The 20424-nt window shown below is 43.2% G+C and overlaps 1 protein-coding gene across 1 annotated transcript in view; it reads left to right on the forward strand.

Annotated features, from left to right (window-relative positions):
- The first annotated feature begins 319 nt into the window (after positions 1–319).
- The window catches only part of FOXO6 (forkhead box O6), a 124193-nt gene continuing 104088 nt past the window's right edge, over positions 320–20424 (forward strand). Inside the window, exon 1 of the mRNA XM_088140048.1 lies at positions 320–811. Coding sequence (XP_087996174.1) covers positions 347–811 — 465 coding nt within the window. The 5' untranslated portion in view covers positions 320–346. The remainder of the gene's footprint in view (positions 812–20424) is intronic.

A 20424-nucleotide genomic window follows, 5' to 3' on the forward strand; every position in this document is an offset into this window, starting at 1 on the left:
CTCTCTGCCGCTCTCGCTTCCCTCCTCCCTTCCCACCGCTCCCCCGACGCACCTTCCTCCCCAAACCCGGCGAGGCAACGTCTCCAATCCCGCCTCCCTCGCGCTCTTTCTCTCCCTCTTCCTCCCCGACCCACTTTGGTGCGATGCTGCTGCCGCGGAGCGTCGCTTCCTAACGCGCCGTCTGCTCCGGAGCTGCCAGTCTACGCTTTGGGCGGGGAGGTGGAAACCTTCGGCTGGAAATTTACAAAGGAGACCGTCTCTTCCCTTCCCCGGGATATAAAGCAGAAAAAAAGAGAGAAAGGGGTGGGGGGGAAAAGGCGGCTGCGGGGGGGGGAGGGGGAGGAACATGGATGAGAAGCTGCAGGCGCATCAGGTTGACATCGACCCGGATTTTGAACCTCAGAGTCGGCCTCGCTCTTGCACCTGGCCGCTGCCTCACCCCGACTTCCCGGGAGAAGAAGACGATGGAACCGGCGGTGCGGGAGGCGGCGGCGGCGGCGGCAGCGGCGGCGGCTCTAAGCACCCCTTGGCCGGCGGCACCGAAGGCGCCGAGAACGCCGGCGTGGCGACGGAGCGTGGCAAAGCGACCCCTGCGCTGCCTTCCTTGAGCGCGGACGTTGGACAGCTCCGCAAAGCGAAGACTTCGCGGCGGAACGCCTGGGGCAACCTGTCTTACGCGGATCTCATCACCAAGGCGATCGAGAGTTCCCCGGAGAAACGGCTCACCCTCTCCCAGATCTACGACTGGATGGTCAGATACGTGCCCTATTTTAAGGATAAAGGCGACAGCAACAGCTCCGCTGGCTGGAAGGTACCTGGGCATCCTCCCCGCCCTGCGCCCTCCCCTCCCGCTTCCTACTCCCGCCGAACAGATACCTAGTTTCCAAGAGACGCTGGGGAAGTTTTACTACTCTCATCCTCCGTGGGTAGAGGGGGTCTCCAGCATATCTCCTTTGATTTAGATGCCCAGGAGAAGGGGCTGACCACTGGTTTTAGCCTTCCCGGGGCTGCAAGGGGAGGTTAATTAAGGGTTGTTAAAATGGTGGTGCCCCCCTCTCCCTTTTTCCATCCTTACTTGAAAGAAGAGGTTTCAGCAGGAGTTAGTGTCTGGAGTATTAAGGTAATGGCAGGGATGGCCAACACTGAATCCTTCTGAGAGATTCTGTAGCAGTCCTTGAAAGCATATGTTATTTGGTCATCATAAAGCAGGGCCTTTGGCTTTATTGCATGGATGGGGCAAGAGCCCCCCCCCCCCCAAGATCTCTGTGGGTTCAGAACCTGATTAATGAGACATTCCTATATTGCCTTTGACCCTGGAAGGAAAGTTACTCATGTAGCCTTATTAAAGCCATGTTGGAGAGCACTTTTTCTTCTCACTGATGCCAGAGGAGAAGAAAGTATTGTTGGCAGTGGTGAAGAGGATGTGAGTGATTCTATCTATCTATCTATCTATCTATCTATCTATCTATCTATCTATCTATCTATCTATCTCCCCCCCCCCCCCCCCGGGGAAGAGAGAGGTCATTTATCAGTAGCCTGGGCACTTATTCAGCTACTTGGCCAATCTCCCATATTTCCTTCTGCTTCTTCGGTGCCCGGCAGCCAGGAGGTAGGGGGAAAAATGATTCCCCCCCCTCTCATGTTGCAGTTAAGTGGCACCTGTCTGTCTGGTAGGCTGAGGGAGCCAGAAGTACTTTTTGAAGCTTTCTTCTGCTCTGCTTGATTGAAATGCCACTTGGAGAAAGGACATGGCAGGGGGGTTGCTTTCCAGCTTTTTGCTTTCCAATTTGGGCAATGGGTAGGTGGGTAGGGTGGGGAGTGGGGACAATGTGTGGAGATCCTTTTTCTTCTGGAATGCAGCCTGGATTGCTGGAGCCTCTATCATTATCCCAAGGAAAACTTGAAATGTGATTCCTTCTACCAGTTACTTTGCCTCCCTCTTCCCCCCAGATTGAGCCAGCAGGACAAATGTTACTAATCCCACTTGAGATATGGATTCCATCAGGTCAAAAACTGGAAATGTAATGAAACAGTCCTCATGTGCTCGCTGCAAACTTTGTATGTGGGCATCTTTTTCCTGAATCAAAATGGGATTTGATATGCTTTCTTTTTTTGCTTCAGTTTCTTTCTAAGGTCAGGTCATGGATAGAAACGGAATTATCTGAAAAGTTGTTGCTGTGATATACCCTTGATGGAAGGCTTGAAAGAGATTCTCCCCCACATGTGTACTGGCCATAGGGAACACTTATAAATCTGGAAATAAATGATAGGGGAGAGAAGACAAGAGAGTGACTTGTATTTTCTTTATCTCTCTCTCTCTTATCTGTTGGTCTTACCCAGACAGAGTTAAGATACACACCCCTCTCAATTTAGCTCTGCTGGCTGAACTCCAGGCTATTGCCTTTGGTTTGTTAAATATTTCTGTCAGTAGTAATCGATTCTTCTCTTATTGTGATTTAGTGTATAGTTGTGTTGCATTCCCTCAGCTTACAAGAAAAATGTGTGTCTGTGTTTGGGTGGGAAGAGTCTACTGTTACAGTGAAGACAACAAACTCTAACCTTCTCCTTTGCAAGAAAAGGTATTTATGAAACGAGACTGCCTTTCCACATTCACACCTTACCACACTGGTGATCAATTATGGAAGGGGAGCAAAAGGTGAACAGTGTTGGCAACAGAGGTTTTCCATTTTCTTTAACTTCTTTTTACTCTTCAGCTACTCAGTAACAACTGTTTCTTCAGGAAGTGTCTGCTCTGGTATTATCCAAATGTGCTGTGCTGGACCACAATTCATGGGAATTGCTGAAGGAACAGTTTTTTATTGGTGTCTTTGGATGCAGAAATATTCTTGAAGCAGTGAATCGAAAGGTTAGACCAAGGGTTGAGCTCGTTATAGGAATGTGCACTTTATATTTGGCAGATTACATTTTCCATCCAGCCCAGCCTTTCCCACTCTGGTGCCCTCCAGATTTGTTGGGACTGGCACTCCCAGAATTCCCAACCAGCATTACTGAACTACCTGGGAATACTGGGAATTGTATTCCCAGCATCCTTGAGGAATACAACTGGGATAGGCTAGGATCAGTCTTACTCAACCATCTGCTAGTCCAGAATCATGTTTCCCAGTGCCCAGTGATATATATTATATCTGCAAACCCTACAAGTAGGGCACAAACTGAGGTGCTTGTTCCACTCTGGACTTCCTATCATATGCTGACTCTGACCACGTATGGCTAATAGGCAGGTTCCTTTCATTTCAGTGGGTTTTGTTTAGAAGTGTGTTTTAACTGGTTATTCTGTATCAGCAGGTCCTATGGATTATGGTTGTTGTACCCTTGGGTAGAAAAGCTTGCCCAGTTAAAATCTGCAACAGTCTTGCCTTGTATACACAATACAATATAAAGTTGACAAATGAAACTTTAGGTATACAGTACAGTATATATTTATTGCTCTGGGAATCCATGGCAAAGCACAGACCTTTGCCATGGCTTGTTCTGAGTTTCTTGGCAATTAATAACCACAATTTCTCCCCCCCCCCAAGAAAAGATATATGCTTCATGAGGACCCACATGAAGCAAATCAGGACCATCTCTTTCTTGAAGAAGCTGAAGCTTTCTTTTTGTTCAAAGCATAAAAATAATAAAAAGAATCCAGCAGTGTATCGATGTAACATGTCAGTAGAAATTAGCAGGGATGGTAGTAGCATTTTTAACTTGCAGTACTCTGCCAGTGGGGAGTATGGCATGTGGAAGAACTTCAAGGTAGCTTTCAGAGTTTCAGAGCTCTTATCATAGAGGTCTGCAAGTTGTCCAGTTTCCATGTTTTTGTTTTGGAAAAGCTCTAATGCACTTTGTATAGTGAGGAAATATTCCTGCAGAAGGGTGACCATCTATCTATCATTTTTCCTGGGATTCTGACAAGGAAACTGTGGACATTAAAACTTTTGCCAGTGTATGTGCTAGTCCAAGCTGAAGTCTTTTGCTCATCTGCATGGGGTAAATCAAAGGGGTTCTGCCAGAATGTATTTCATCCTTCCAATCTGGGCCTGCCTGTACATGTTCTTATGAGACTTGGCACTGGTGCTCTTAAGAAGTTCAGAAGTTAAGCAGTTGCTTTCTTCTCTCCCCTGAACCCCTTTCTTGAGAGTATTGCAACACTGGCAACTCTGTGGTGCATAAGATCAGGTCTCATGAAGAATTGAATGAATTGCAGATGAAAAATATTGGAAAACGTTTATATTCGGGGTTCTGAACTGGACGGAGTTTTGTCTATCTACATGATATTGTACATTATCTATATAAAAAGAGAGCATGGTATAATAGAGGTGACTAGGTTCCAGCTAAACAAATTCTGGCATGGGGTCAGAATATTAGGTGAGACTGTTTTATATGTCTTTTGTGTTTGTTGAAGCTATGCTGTAGGCCTTGAGCGTGATTTATATTTAAATTATTTTTTTGCTGTTCATTTACTGTTTATTGTGGGGGTTTTTTGTTTTTGTTTTAATCCTGTGTTAGTTACCCAGAGTCACCGGTGTGAATAGGTAGCCATAAAAATGATGAAATAAATAAATAAATACAATAAAAATAAATAGAGGGAAGCATTCATCTGAAGAAAAATCCAAAGTATATTCTAATGAACACTATTTTTTCTAGTTCTATTTCATACCTTTAAAAAAAAAATTGGTGCATTAAAAAGTAGCTTTTCCCCAACCAAAGGCATTTTAGATAAAGGCTTTTGAAATGCCCCAGCTGGAATGGTGAATGATTGGTGAGAGGCTGTTTCATAGCTGCTTGTGTTATCTTAGAGTCCACTCTTTCCATGCTAAGAGTCACAGGGTAAATCTACAGGATCTCCAGGCAGGGCTGGAAGAAAATGCTGTTGAACCCCCCCCCCAAAAAAAAGGTGCCAGGGTATGCACACATTGTCACTGATCATCTTATGGCATCCTTCTTCCACCTGTCCTAGTTGGAAGGGGCAGATATGCCCTGGTAGTTCATGGTGGTGTCTCACATGCTTTGTACTTGCTCATGCTGGGAAGTGAGAAGAAAGGTTATAGACTGATTAAGTGTCCCATGGCAGGGGCAAAGGAACTCAGTAGCTTTCTCTTTTGGCTCCATGAAAATTAAGAGTTGGCTTTAAATGTGACAAAGAAGAAAATTCCTTTGCAACCCCCAACATAGCAATAAGGTGGATCTTATCACCAAATTATCTGAAGAGTTTCAGATGGCTTTGTTTAAGAGAACATGGGTATCACTGTGTTCTGAATTGTTGCCAAGAAAGAGAAATGATCCTTTTGGGAACAGTGGAAAGGTACCGCCCTTCAGATTTTGCAAGTTAACTAGTTCTGATACTGAAAGTGGGAGAAGCTGCATTGTTGATTACTGCCCTGCAAATCTGTGATGTTGGATGCTTGGTATTCCTTGCCCAGGCTTGCAGCTTCTTTCCAGAGTTTAATGTTAGGCCTATTTATTCTGGGATGGTCTCTGACAATGAAGCATGGCTGCTGAATTTTCCTTATTGGTGATCAGCTCTAGTTTGAGTTCTTCCTTGTAATTTTGCAGAAACATTACTTGCTTGGATTTCATTTTAACGTAAAGGCCCAAAGTATTTTCTCATGCTTGTGATCCAGACCCTCTGTTGTATTGCCCAGTCTGTAATTTTTTATTCTTACCCCTCATTTTTGCTTCTTCCTTTGCTTCTCAGAACTACTTTCTACAATTAAAACTTCCCCTCCCTATTCATAACTCTGAATTCTGGGACATTTTATGCAAGAATCTTGCACAATATGCTAAACCCTAAACCAGGTCAAAACCAAACAAAATTGATGCATTCACATTATATGCTACACCCAAACAAATAAACCATATTATGCCTTACTGCGATGACTTAGGTTATATAATATGCTAAGACAATGGCTGGGTTCCCATAACGTATTAAACCATCAACTAATGAGCCCTACTTTAGCCTAGTCTAACAAGTTATGCAAACCCAGGCTGTATGTCTGAGGTTCAGAAGCATCACAGTTTTAAAATTTCCTTTGTGTGTGTATGAGGAGGGGGCATGCTTGATAATGGGAACTTTTTTGTAGTTACCTTACATAATTCATCTCCTCTGGTCCCTAATGAATTGTCAGCCATCAAACTCTCTTCCTGATTCACCGAGAATTCCAAAGCATTTTCCTGTGTTATAGAAACAGCTTCCCCCATCTTACCAGCCACTGTTTTGAAAGGTGGGATTACAAGGTAAGATTTAAAGCTCCCAGTTGTCCCCTCAATCCTCTTCCCTAAAGCCAATTGAGAACTTCAGCTCCTGTGCACCATTTAACTTGCATCATCGCATCCCTCCCTCCCACCCCATGCTGTTAACGTAGATCTATTATTCCTCAGGGAGCAGGCTTCTGCTTTTGAACGAATTATTTAAGTGGGATGGGGAGGGGGTGTTTAGACAGAGCTAGGCAAAAAGTTACTGACTTTAAAACTTAACCCAGCTTAGCGTGTTATGTAGAAACAGCCATTAGGTTTGTAACTGTGCTAGTTAAGCATGTTGTGTGGGCACAACCAGTCTCTCCCCTTATCTCCTGGCCTTTAACAGATAGTGGAACCTACACATATGTTTTCACTCTTCAACTTTTAAAAGAATATGGGTGCTCTGCAGAATAAGCACCATCAACTTCAGTTCCCTAAAGTAAAAAGCTTTTAGGGAAAAGAGGATGGCAGGTTGGGTCAAGACTGAACATCTGCTAACTTTTGTGGTTGTTTTAAACAAGTGGCATTTAGTTTTGAAACCTTCTGAACTAAAAGGCCTGCTAGGTCCTGCTGAGCCCTAATATCACCTCTGAAGAACAATGGGGCTAAAATAAAACCAGGATGAACTCAGACCCCAAGAGACAGGATCATTTATTTTTAATGTTCCGAAAACAAAGACCTGGAAAGTTTGAAGGAAGTTGTGTCCTGCAGATCTTTTTCTCCAGTATAATCTTCCTGATATTGCTGGGGGTAGTCCTAAAAGTAGTGGGTCTTGTAACCTGTATGATAGCTTGTAACCCCGAACAGGGCTTCTTGATCTCTTCCCAAACCTGCTGAAATGCAGATCACACCAGCTTTGGTCAGTGTGTCTTTGGGTGCAAGACGTTTGTCCTATAGTTAGGGACTCGATCTTGGGAGTTTGTGCAGAGGACTCCCCTTCCATTTTGAGTTTTGGAGCTGCGACACTGCACACGGGTGGAGATGGGGGGTAAGGGGGATATTTCCCGTTGTCAGATGCTGCATGGAAAGCCTCTTGACTGACAGTTCTGTTTAATTAGGGAGTTGTTATTTTATCAATTCCAAAGCGCTTGGAGTTTTCTGCTCCAGCTCCTGCTTTCTACTTGTTAATGGGAAAACCAACACCCTCTGTCAAAGAAGCAGCGGCTCGGATGCATTTTAAAGCACTGTTTGTGCCACTTTGACATCTAAAATATAACAATAAAGCTATCAGCTAGTGGAAGCCTGCTTGAGGCAGGTCTGACAGTGCCAAAACCTTAATTGCCAAACCTTCCCTCCCTTTTTTCTCCTACATCGTAAGGCTGCCCTTTTGTGGCACGTCTTGGAACTAGCGAAGTGGCATCAGGGCTTGAAGTGGAGGAGTACCCAGCTGATCAGGCAGGGCTTGCCCACAGTTGAAGCCTGCAAGTAAACCATAGCTTTCTCAGTACCCTCCTCCCATCCTTTCTCTTGCTCCTGAGCAAGCCCCTGGAGAGGATTATGGCCAGGATTATGCAATTTCAGGCTCTAATATTCAGCGTTAGGAGAAGGAAAAGTCCATTTGTTAGTTAGTGTTCTGGTGTTGCAGCTTGGCCATCTTGTAGCCGCTGAGGTTATTCTTCAATTCTTCTGCATGGGAAGGGGGAGGAGATGTGTACTGATTAGTGTGATGTCTAGGACACCGTGGCTTGGAAGAAATTGGCAGGCTGTCACATGATTGAGCAGGGGGTTCTGGGCTCTGTCCCAGCAAGTCGTCTTATATTGGATTCATTTGCAGAACTGCTTAACAAATCAGTTAAAGACCTACTGGTTACAGGCTAGGTCTGGTTAAGTTTTAACCCTCAAGTTTTTTCCCCCCTTTCTGGTTTAGCATGTTGTGTGAATTTAACTCTCAGTGATAGGCAATCTGGTGTGCTTCTGATATGTTGAACCACAGCTCCTATCACCCCAACCATCATGGAGAATTTCAAGTATCTGTGGGATTTGTAATTAAAAATAACAACCCAGATTGCCTATCTCTGCTTGCCCATTTGGCCAACATATGTTTCAGTGTATTGTACTGATCCAGAAAACGGGTTAATTCATAAACCAGGTTATATATTGGGCATGTCAGGCAAATGTGGCCCTAAAATTTAGACTACGGAATAGGGAGGACCCCTCAGTACATCTGTTCCTTTTCTTCTTTTATTGGCTACATTCACATAACAAACTTAACCTGGTTTAGGAGCTAAACTGATTTCTGGGTTTGCACCAAACCCATACAAAGGAGTAGTTAACATGAGAGCGGGCTAGGTTGACAGAAGCCACAAAAAGTTAAGCTTAACCCTAGCCTGGCTAAGCTTGCTACGCCAATGCATCTTTACCTGACCTGATTCAGTGTGTGTATGACCATTTCCGGTGTGTTATAACTGAAGTGATCCATCTTTTCTGCATTTGGGATACTTCTCTGAAAGAGGATTTTAGAAAGGAGGTTTGATCAAAGCATGTTTCATGTTTCTCCTGTACTTCTGCTATATGTTTTGTTTAAGCATTCTCAACATCCTCCTTCCTTCCTTCCTTCCTTCCTTCCTTCCTTCCTTCCTTCCTTCCTTCCTTCCTTCCTTCCTTCCTTCCTTCCTTCCTTCCTTCCTTCCTTCCTTCCTCTCTCTCTTTTCACCTTTCCAGAATTGCTTTCCATGCAGTGCTAACTGCTGAAGTAACACAAACCTGCTAAATGGATGAGCTTTATGATAGCATAAAAATGATACTACAGCAGTGAGTACAGCTTTATTAAACCCCAGGGACAGGCTGCAAATGAACAGCTTGCTCTGCTCTTAGTTTTTTTTTTTCCTATATAAAAAAATAACTCAAATATAAACTACAATTAAGATGCTGTGGACTAGAAGCACTTTCAAATGACATGCTAACTCTGATCCTCCCCCTATTACAACTCTCCCCCAAAATCTGGTTGCTTCCATTTAGTGGGAGTTCTGATGGAATCATGATTTCCTGGTGTTTGTCTTGCACTGATTGCTCAGATAGGATCCAGTGAGAAATGTGAACAGATGAAAGCAGAGAGATATCCCCTGACCCAGTGCAACTATTTTTTTTTGCTTGAATGACAGGCTGTTTCCCCAGCCTCTAATACTGTTACCAGAAAAGTGGGATTACAAAGTTGAAATAGCATGGAATCGTAGATTAGGTTCATAAAACACAATAAAACACTAATGCTGGTTAAGAAACCAAAACTGCTTTGCCCACCTAACAAGCTCATTCCAGATACACAAACTAGATTATGTTTGACGTGATGGCTGCTTTGCACAGTGTTCTAAAGACGACGGCCAGGGTCCTACACCTTGGTGAATTACACTCTCCCCAATTCCATTTTGGCCCAGCTAAATATGTTGGGTGAACCCACCCGTATCTTCCAGACCTGAGAGTTCGTCCTTCCCAGTGCTTTCCTCAGTATAGAATCAGCAATGCCGGGTGCAACTACAGCATCCCTTATGGAGGATCATCTTCTTTTAGTATTTCCAGTATTCCTGGCAAGCTTCCATAGATCCACTACTGAAAAGCCCTTGCACAGTAAAAGCACTCACAGTTTGTGCATCAGCAGTAAGGAGAATGAGTGGGGCCTGCAACAAAATGTGCACAGAATCATAGAATTGTGTAGTTGGAAGGGATCACAAGGATCATCTAGTCCAACCCTCTGCAGGAGGCAGGAAAACTAAATGAATCATCCATGGGAGAAAGCTGTCCAGTCTTTTCTTCAAAACCTCCTGAGATGGAGAACCCACAACTCCCATAGGTAGTCTGTTCCACCATAGTTCAGAGCTTAATATCGGGAGGTTGTTCTTACATCTAAACAATTTTTTTATTTCTTTATTTTATCGTATGGCACATTCACATCGCAATTCAGTAGAATAAAAACACACGAGATAAAATATAAAATATAAAATATAAAATATAAAATATAAAATATAAAATATAAAATATAAAATATAAAATATAAAATATAAAATTATAAACATATGTCTAGATTACAAATATAATTTTTTACTTCATTTGTCACAGCCAGGAAATCAACGAAATCTCCATTATAGGCTCTGTTTTAGCACTCTGTCACTGTATGTTGGATAGTTTGTTTTTCAGCCCCACAATCACAATTTGGTGATCTTATTTTGCCCCACTTATAAAGGGCATCTGCACATCTACCATGGCCTGTGCGAATTCTGTTCAATGTTGTCCATATTGCATGGGGCTGATCAAATCCAGATGGTTTCTCTGAGATGCAGAGCAAACTTCGACATTGTGGGGGGCAATTTTCTAGCCAGTACTGTTTCCACATGTTGTGGATATTAAAGTCATCTTCTACAAGTGATTTAAACAAAATCTAGGCAGCTATAAGTTATACCTGTTATTTCTGATTCTAGTTTCTGGGTCCATGGAAAATAGTTCTTGACCATCTTCCCTGTGTCTTATGTGTCTTTTGTATTGGGGGATGCTCCTATTTAGGTTTCTAGCTACTATTTCATTCCCTGTTTTCCTTCCATCATCCTCCAACAGTTCTCTCATACATATCTGGTTATCACTTTCTTAAAAAGCTGTTTATGCTTCTGCAAATCTTGGTGTTCTCCCTGTCTTGCTCATGCTGCCATCTTGTCTGTCCATGACACCATTTTGATTAGGTTAGGCTGCATGAACTCTTTCCTGTTTCAAAGGTGCCCTTTTGGAAAGAGGTAAGCCATTCCTGGATGACTGATCTGGTTAGTTCTGGAAGAAGAATAGAATGTTTCAGGAATGTTTATTGATTTATTAGCTTGTCACATTTGTACGCAGTATTTCCTATGGTCTGCACCATCTGCTGCTGTCCTATAGCTGCGTGTGGCCCTTCAAAGATTTGAGTGTGGCTGTAGAGGAGTATGGAGATAACCTTGAAACAGGAATGCAAGTGTGATTATGTAAACATCAGCTCAGCCCTGAGAAAGAGGAGAAGGTGAGAAAGAAACTCAAGATTGTCCTGTCTTTATTCTCTTTGATATAAGGGAGGGATGGGCAGTTGGGGGAGAAAAACTGTCAGGCTTTTAAGATTATACCCTGTTAACAATGAAGTGGAATTCCAGTAGATTTTGTGAAGTTTGTTTCCTGACCTGGCTTACCTTGATGGGTTGGTAAGGTAATAGGCTGTGTACCTTACAGCCTGGAGCCACAACCATTTGGAGAATGTGTTGTGAGCCCCTTCACAAAATGGCTGCCGCTCTGGGTATGGCCAATCACTAGACATCCCTTTATAACAGGAGGTAAATTGGGCAAACCTGCTCTCCCCATCTTTTCAGGTATGTTTATTTCCACTTCAGGGTACCTTTTTCTTCTTTTGTTTTTCTGGGAAGGTAGATATGCTTCCCTCCAAAATCTGTGCTGCAGCTCCCTATCGTTTTTATTTTCTAAGAATGCCTCCAGGGTATATACAAGACTTCAAAGTATTTCTGAAAATAATGATTATGCCTGAGGCTGGTGCTTTGCTTTGCAACATGCTAGTTTCCCTGATTATTTTAATTATGTAATCTATAAAATTGCATTGGGTGGGGCATGGAATTTGTTGGGCAGCAAAGGAGGTGTGTGGGGGCACATCCAGTGATGGAAGATCGGGAATCCAGGGTTTACAGCAGCAGGGTAGAACTTGGCATCAAGTTGGCAACTTGGGACCAGACTACCTTGAGGAATTGGGGGTTTTAAGGGAAGACAAAAGTGCCTTTAGCTCCTGTAAGACTTAAAGCACACACTTTGCCCTTAATCCTCCCCCAATACCAAAAATGGCTAAAAGAAATGGGCCTGAAAATGTTTGCCTCACCCACTCTGCAGAAAGGACGCTGGAGAGATTCCTTGGTCTCTTTCCCAGGCTTCGACTTCGTTTCTTTGCATCTCTTGTTTATAGCTACGATCCCCAAATCAGATTGCAACTCCCCTCCCCCCCACCCCACTAGAGCACTCACTGGGCTTTTTAGTCCAGCACAATCTCCCCTTTGATCTGTAGCCGCCTGTGTGTTCCCAGCTTCCTCCCAGCTTCCCATCCCTTTTCGCTAACCATCTGCTTTGTCTCTGCGTCTTTCTCCTGCAGAAGGTGTCAGCAAACCGGTTGGAGGTGAAAGGCAGCTGAGGTTATGGAAGGACCCTCAGAGCAGCTTTGCTTGTGTCCTGCTCAAGCTCGTTTTGGACAGCAATCTGTTCATTATTATGGGCTGCCTTGGCAGCAAAGGAAACCGAGAGAGAGAGAGGTACAAAGATTGCTTTCACCCGCTGGAGGAGAAAAACAGCTGAGGCATGGCTAGGAGGGGGTCACGCTGGTTGGAAAAGAAGGCCGAGGGTGGGGGATGAATGGGAAAGGCCAGCATTCAGGGATTAGAGCTCAGCTGGGTTTGGGCACCTCCCCTGCCAAGGTTTGAAGGATTTGTTTGCTAGGTGCTCCCTAGGCACCAGGGAACTATCTTTCAGATCCTCTGGGTGGTGGCAAACCCAGATTCCTAGAACTCTGTATGTTTCTGAGAGCATGGAAGAAGGAAGAAAAGGCAGCCGGCAGTGTGTTCTGCTCTCCCTCACCCCAAATCCCCAACTCTTTTTGTTTCCTAGCTGTGCCACTCACTAACTCCCACTTGATTCTCTTTCACCACTAGTGCCCCATTCTGTCATACATGGTATTTTCCAGATTGCTATGGCAGCTGCCTTCCACACTTTCCCATTGCATCATGCTGTCCTGTATAAGTCTTCTACTCAAGTTGATCATCTGTTCCATAAACTCCATACCATGACCAACCCCACAACTGCTGCAATTTGTGAATCCGATACAGAAGAGTGGGACTTCTAAGCTCCCTCCTTTGCAAGATGACTGTCTGTTTCTTAAATCAGTGCATCAGGAAAAACTCTATATTGGGTCAGTCTGTCATGACTGTCAATGGCCTCTTCTCCACTAATGGAAGGGCTGCAGGGCTCTTGCAAGTGAGGGAGGCAATCCATCTCTGTGCCCCAATGAAGGGTCACTTTGCTTTCCACTTTGTTCCTTGTGTTTATACACCACTGATGGGACGGGAAGACATGCCACACCCAGTATGACTGAGAAAGCTGAAATTGTTTTTTCCATATATCCTAACTTAGCTTTTTAGGCCTATAAAGTTTGTTCAATCAGAGAAGAAGCTTCAGAATGGAGTTTTGCTCCGTCCTTGTTCAGATTTGCTATTTCAGTAGCAGCATGCTGTAGCTCAGTCTCAGAGTTCCTGCTGAGTTCCAGGTTCACTTCTCAGCACTACCAGTTAAAAGGTCAGTTCTGTTACGTTGGAGTCCCCAGAGCCTGGAGGGAATACTAGAATCAAGTGTGCAATTTCTGTGTGTGTGTGTGTGGAAGGGGCCATTTTGGGGTTTTGATTGGTATACTGGGGTCTCCCCTCCAGAAAACAATGGATGGGGCAAGAAAAAAAATGCCATTCAATTTTATTTCATTCTCACTCTTTTTCCTTTTCTGTCCCATTAAAATTTACAGTTTGGAGGAAATAACCAGCGCTCTTGTTGACCACCTGGGCATCCTGGGCCCTACTGCTTGTGTAGCTCTGATTTATATGTTTGGAGATCTGTGGATGCCTTACAGGGCACTAAGAAAAAGGGAACAAGAAATGGCTATGGGCCAAGCTGTTGGTAAAAATAAAGCTTAGAAATCCTGGCTCCTTTTGTCAATCCTATTTGTTTATTATTAATTACTTGAATGTACGCCTTGCCTTTTGTACTAATGGGGATGACCTGAAGATTATTTTAAATAATAAATAAATCAGTAGGAGTAACTTGAGACTGACTGACTCATATTACCACCAGTAAGTAGAACACTATGTACATAAACATAGAAAATGCAGCATAGTTCAGTCTTCACCATCCTGGTGTTCCTCCAGATGCATCAGGTTGCATGATTGAAATCAGCTTTGGATGGTAATGAAAAACTCTGAATAGAGGAAGAAACAGTTTATCCATGTTTCTGTATTTGCATATCTCATGAATATCTCAAGATGATCTCTGGTCCCTTCCACATCTAAGATTGGTATCGCAACAACTAATCTTGAGAGGGAACTGGGGTGAGGACTAGAACCTTGCCTCAGGTGGTGCGCCAGAGGAAATGCAGAGATAACGGTGCAGGATTTCCTCTGGAACTGCAAGGCTGACAGTGCCCTGTTGGTGGTATGTCTGCCATATCCTACTTCCTAGGATATGACAGACTTATCTTCCCACCTTCCTTCGTTAGCTGCTATGAAATCTTGTTATCGTTCCATTTAGTGAAAGGAGAATGAGTGCTGGGTGGGAAGCTGGCTGCCTGTTTTTGATGCTGTCCCACAGGCCAGTTTGGAGGAGTGCTAGCCAACTCCATGGGAAGGAGAAGTGCAGCACTGGCAATGCCTATATCTAGTGAACATTTACGATAATGCATGAATGCAAGGAGCACAGCATCCCCAAAGATTTGCATATCATTAGCGAGTGAATGCTTATGGATGAAGCAGATAATAATGCTTATGGAGCAATCTGGGTTAATTATATTGAAGCAGAAGGGTGTGATCTTTGGCACATGGCATAAGGCATAGGGCTTTTTCAGTTCTCACTTCTAGTCTTTTATACTTTTTTCCCCACATCTCCTTTTCTTACCTTTCTTCTTTGGCTGGTAATTCTGATTTAGTTTTGAATTGGCAGTCCCAAGCTTTTAAAAATGAAAAACAAAAACCACAGCAAAACCCTGTGGCTGTGCCCACACAACACACTTTGCCAGTCAGTTTCAAAATTAGCATTTGTATTCAGAAAATATGCTAAACTTAGTTTTAACCTTGGTTAGGACTTCTGTCACTTAGTGGATTATTTGAATCCAGGCTGTTTGTTTAGTTTATTGTTCAGTGGATAGTGTGAACCCAGAAAATGGGTTGTTTTAATGGCCGGATTATGTATTATATGAATATTTATTATGAATTAATTAATTATATTCAACAGTTGCTGCCCAGCTCTGGGTGGTTCATAGTATAAAAACAACGAAGAAATATAATGTACAATCAAAAACAGTGTATAACAATAACAAGATGTCAAATCTGGTAAACAACACGAACATGGCATACATTTGAAAGGGTGAATGATCTATATGATCAGTGGAGCTTGCCCCTTAATACGTGGGTTCAGGAATGCAAGTTTATGATTTGATTATGGACATTTAGAATAACAATTAAGAATGTAAAAGAAAAGTAAATAAATAAAATGAATGCAAAAGCAACATTGACCGATTTCTGCTTTGACTTTGATGAGCTTTTTGCCCTAGTAATTCAGAATTGGTGATGCCACAGTAATACAATGTTCTGCAATAATAATTAGGGTATCGAGTCTAAGTGGGACTGAGGAGGAGGTGACTGTGGGGATGCAGACTATAAAAATGGGAAAATCCCACAGTTTGCTCATCATCTGCAAGACATGTCATGGAAAATGGATCAAGCCATGGGTAATATAAAACATGACTTAATGTTATATGCAAGGCTGGCTGTAGCCAAGATCACAAGAAGCTCAGGTTTTAAAAGGAATTATAGAGATGAGTTCGCTGATGGAATTTAAAGCTGTTATCATTGTACCAAAATGGCTCAGTCATAAATCTACGTACGTTGAGAATCAGTGACTGGAAGGGACTGTGCAATCTGGGAGGAGCACATTTTATTTTAAAGTTTATATCCTGTAATCCAGAAAATGACATGCTGTAGACCCGAATGGTCTCTCTCCAGTTCTGCATGGCTGATTCTATAGCATTCTGTGAAGCAAACTCGGCACAGGAATATATATGTCTCGCTATTCAAGAAATTCTGACTGAGCCACATAACTTGCCTACTTGGAAGGAATTGAAGACTGCTTGGAAGAGACCAGCTGAACTCTGTCTGGAGAGCTGTTAGTTGATGCCCAAGGGCATGAATGCTTCAATCTGTTTACCTGGCTGCCTTTGTGATGAGCAGGGAAAGCAGCAGAGGTGGGTTGAGGAAGTGGGTAAAGGGACTTGCTGGAGACAGGCTGGCTGCTGTTCAAAACCCTCTATTATACAATAGGGGAAAAAGTCTGGAGGAATCTCTGGGGTGGCTAACGAGCTTCTGGTTGTACCCATAGGACCCTGCCAGGTTGGGGATTAAAATAAGAGGTAGCAGTGAGGAAATTTCCTGGGACGTTAATTTCAGATTTCATTATCTGCTGTGTCTAACCAAACCACTGAGGTCTCCTTGCATAGAAGCAGCGTGCAAGATGCCTTTCCAAGATGCATATAAGCACAATGATAGAGTAGGGTAGAGACATGATTTTGCTTTCTTTGGGGGGTTAACTGAAATCTGAAAATACTCTGAACCCTCTATTTTGTTTTTTTGAAGGGGAGGTGTTTGAGCTTTCTCTTCACACCTCGCATAATGCACACAATGCTACTTTCGTAACCCGAGCAAGACCTTGACTTGCACTCACATACCAGCAGAGCAAATCAAAGGATTCATCTGCAGAGAGCAGAAACTACACCCCCCACAAGGGTTTTGAGACATGTACATATTTTAGATATCCAGCATTTAATTTTGGTACTTGAGGGACCAATGAAAAAGAGAACCTGGAAAGATGTTCATAGTAGTAATTTCTTAAAATCAAGTTATTAAAGCATGGATGAACTAACTGCCATTTGAATAACTTGAAGTCATATACATATCAGTTGTTCTCCTTGATAGATAATCTGTTTTGGTGGTGGAGCCACAGAATTCCTGTTATCTCGGGGATAGGAATGCTTTGGGCCAAAGAGGTATGGATGGAATTTTCAGAACATGTTGTGGTGTCTGCACAAAATCACTGCTGTGGGTGATGGGCCTTTTCAGATGACAAAGTGGCAACATGGTGGGTATGGCCAGTCCAAAAGCACACCTTAACCTAAAGGCAACCTACTTACTCTCTTTCTAGCTGTCAGGATATTCTCTACGACCATAAACTAAACTTTCCTTTTTTTTTCTGGACAGGTAAGTGTACCTTCTACACAAAACACTAGGTTGCAGCTACCTACCGCTTATTTATTATTATGTTTGGAGGCATGCCAGCTTCCCATTTAATTCAAAAAAGTTGAAAAAGGGCATCCCAAGGGAACCATTCTAGTATACATTAGTGCCTACTTTTGCTTAACCTGAACATTCTTGGATATACACAACCAAACACTACTACTGTTTGATGAGCTCTTTGGATTAATGTGATCCCCAAGTTCTGGAGCTCAGAAGTGACTAATGGAAGGAAATGGCATTGTAGTCTCTTCCAGCTGTTGACTGGGGCAAAGGACAGGGATCATAGGACACATCTATGAAAGGTCTGTCCTGGTCATCAATTGCCTGCAAGGCAAAATCTAAGGTGTTCATGTTTGATGTTTTAAATCCTAAATGGTTTATGACTTGACTATCTCTGAGATTGCAATCTGGTCAGCTACTTATATCAGGAAAGACCCTTCTGAAGATGCCTCCCCTGCTAAAAGATTGTCTATTGCAGGAAAGGACCTTCTCTTGTGTGGAGGTAGACTGGGCTCCCACTCTCCCAGTGTTTAAGAATATGGTGAGGACACCTCTAAGCTTCTAGTTGTTCATTATTTTAAAGACTGATTTTAATGTTGATTTTAATTGTGCCCTTTCTGTTTTTTTTATTATTGTTGCCTGAGTGTTGGATTACACAGAAAGGCAAGATATAAATTCAGAAATAAACATAGTTGCAAGGCCCTCTAATAGCCCTTGAAATGAAGACTATTTGTAAAGGAGGGCCTATCACCACCCGACCTGGCAAGCAGGGGGAATGAATGGGCAAATGGCCCCTGGAGTCTTTCTTCACCTCCATCCAGCCTCAGCAGAACAAGAAAGGACACTCCTTCTCTGCTTTCGTCTAATTTGACTGAATTCAGGGAGGTCAGCCCAGTGGGAAAGATGCAAGCCTTGAGAGATGGTGGGCAAGGAGAGACGAGGAGGGGAGGGGGCAGGGCAGTGAACTTCTGAACCTGAAGTCTGGAGATCAGTTCATTACCTTAAAACAAGTAAAAAATAAATGCCTCATCTTTCTAAAGCTGTCTGTCTGCAATTACAGCTTGGCATGTCTGCTTTGGAGTTCTGGCATCCATCCAGGTGGCACGCAGCTTCTAAGAACCTTCTCTAGTGCTTGCTCGCTCTCTTTCTCTTTTTGTAACAAATCAAAGGTGTCTGCTCAGCTTCCCTGTCTCTGTCTCCCCCTGCTCTGGACGCTCCCTGAGACGCCAGAGTTCTTCAAAAGCTGCCCTGAGTTTCCTTCAGCCTTTCTGTTACCCACAGCTCGACAAAATATTTCTCCTTTGCTCCTTAGACCCCTGGAGTGGCTCGGATTACCACCTTCTTCCAAGGGGGAAAAAAGAGTGATGGGAAAGGCAGAGGCAGCCATCTTTTTAAAGCTTATTAGACATTCTGCCTTGTGGAAAAAGTGGCAGTTTATATCCCCTCCACTCTATAACAAGGTCACATCGAGTGGGCACACAGTGTTCACACTTGGGATTTACTTGTGAATGGGTCCTGTGCCAAGATTTTTTTGTGGGAAGAAAAAGTTTGATATCCTCTGGTGACCACCAGCTGCGGTTGTCTAGTCATGTGCATGAACGAGGAGAGAACTGATGAGGTGTGCATGTTCTGAATTGGTGTCTTTGGGAGGTAAGAGGATGGATGAGGGCTAATAGACTGAGTGTTCATCCAGGCAAAATGGTTGTGCTCCTAGATAGGAAAGGGGGAGTGGGGATAGGTATTCAACTGGTTTTCAACAGGATCGATACCCCCTTGAGAAACGATATGTACAGCTTGGAATGTTTGCAGCCCACCTTTGGACTTGAAGGGGCTGTTGCAGCTTAAGATATCATGGCTTCCATTAGGCTAGTGTGCTAAATTATATCTAGGCTGGATTACTGTAATGTAGTCTATCTGGTCTATCTTTGAAGAGTTTGAGAAACTACATTGGTTTAGCAAGTATATTGGTGGGTGCTTAGTTGTGGGATCATGCAGCACCTGGCCTACACAAATTATGCTGGTCGTCAATTTGTTATGGGGCCCAATTCAAAATGTCGGTGATGACCTTCAGAACCAAAAATGATGTAAACTCAGGATACTTTTTCAACTACATCTCAGTGTGCCTATACACTGATTTATCGGAAAGGTCCTTCTCTGTCTCCTGAATGTGGGGGTGAAAGTTCAGCTCACTGGGGCAAGATAAAGGGCAGCACTTAAGGCAAGGGCAGCCTATATGGCCCTTAGAGCCCTCCCTGACTCAAGTGTTGGCAGTTTCTCACCTCTTTGAGGTGGGAAATATATGAAAATTGTGGTATAAACCCTGAAATAGATAAATCACAATTAAAAAGCAAAGGAAACCTCCCTCCCCACAAAAAAAAAGTTCTGCCCCCACATGTGTGATGTAGCCCCATTGATCTGACAGTTCTGAAAAAAGCATGGTCCTTGATCCCCAGAATATTGCCCCTCTCCTAACCTAAAATGTGAAATCCTTGGTTCTTTGCTGCTTGAATAGTAGTGGTTGGTGAGGATTTTTCTGTTTATATAGGTTTTGGTTGGAGCACTTCAATTATTTTGTCTTCTATGATCTCTTTAAAACGTTATGCTAAATCCATAATGGGGCATGTTTTGGCTTAGCCCAACCACTGTGATTTATAAGCCATAGTTTATAACTCAATTCTTTGTATGAATCCAACAATTGTGGCTGTTTATTTAATAACCATGGTTAAGGAAATTATGGCTTGGGCAATATATGAGCCCAATCCGTACTTCTGTTTTCATCTGCTGCACCTGATTTCCTTTTATTATATGGCATTTGTAATTTATGGTTGATTTTGTGACTGTTCCATTGTTGGCAGCTTTTCTGAGTGGTGTATAAACACTAGGAAAGCAGTAGCCCTAGGTAAGGATTGGGTGGGGATAGGGAAAGATTACCTAGTGTAATGTGAGTTGTTTAGTGACTGCCTCATTTAGTGACTGTTTGCAATTACGACAGTGATGAAAAAGTGACTTTACGACCAATCCTCACATTTACGACCTTCACAGGTCTGTAAAGCAAAGGAAAGCTGAAGTAAGATTGTAAAGACAGTCACAGTTTCACTTAGCAACCACTTCTCTTAACGACTGAGCTGTTGGTTCCAATTGT

Source organism: Python bivittatus, unplaced genomic scaffold, assembly GCF_059951505.1.
Source record: "Python bivittatus isolate LINGU-HERP-01145 unplaced genomic scaffold, Pbiv_v1 ctg000310_np1212, whole genome shotgun sequence".
NCBI lineage: Eukaryota > Metazoa > Chordata > Lepidosauria > Squamata > Pythonidae > Python > Python bivittatus.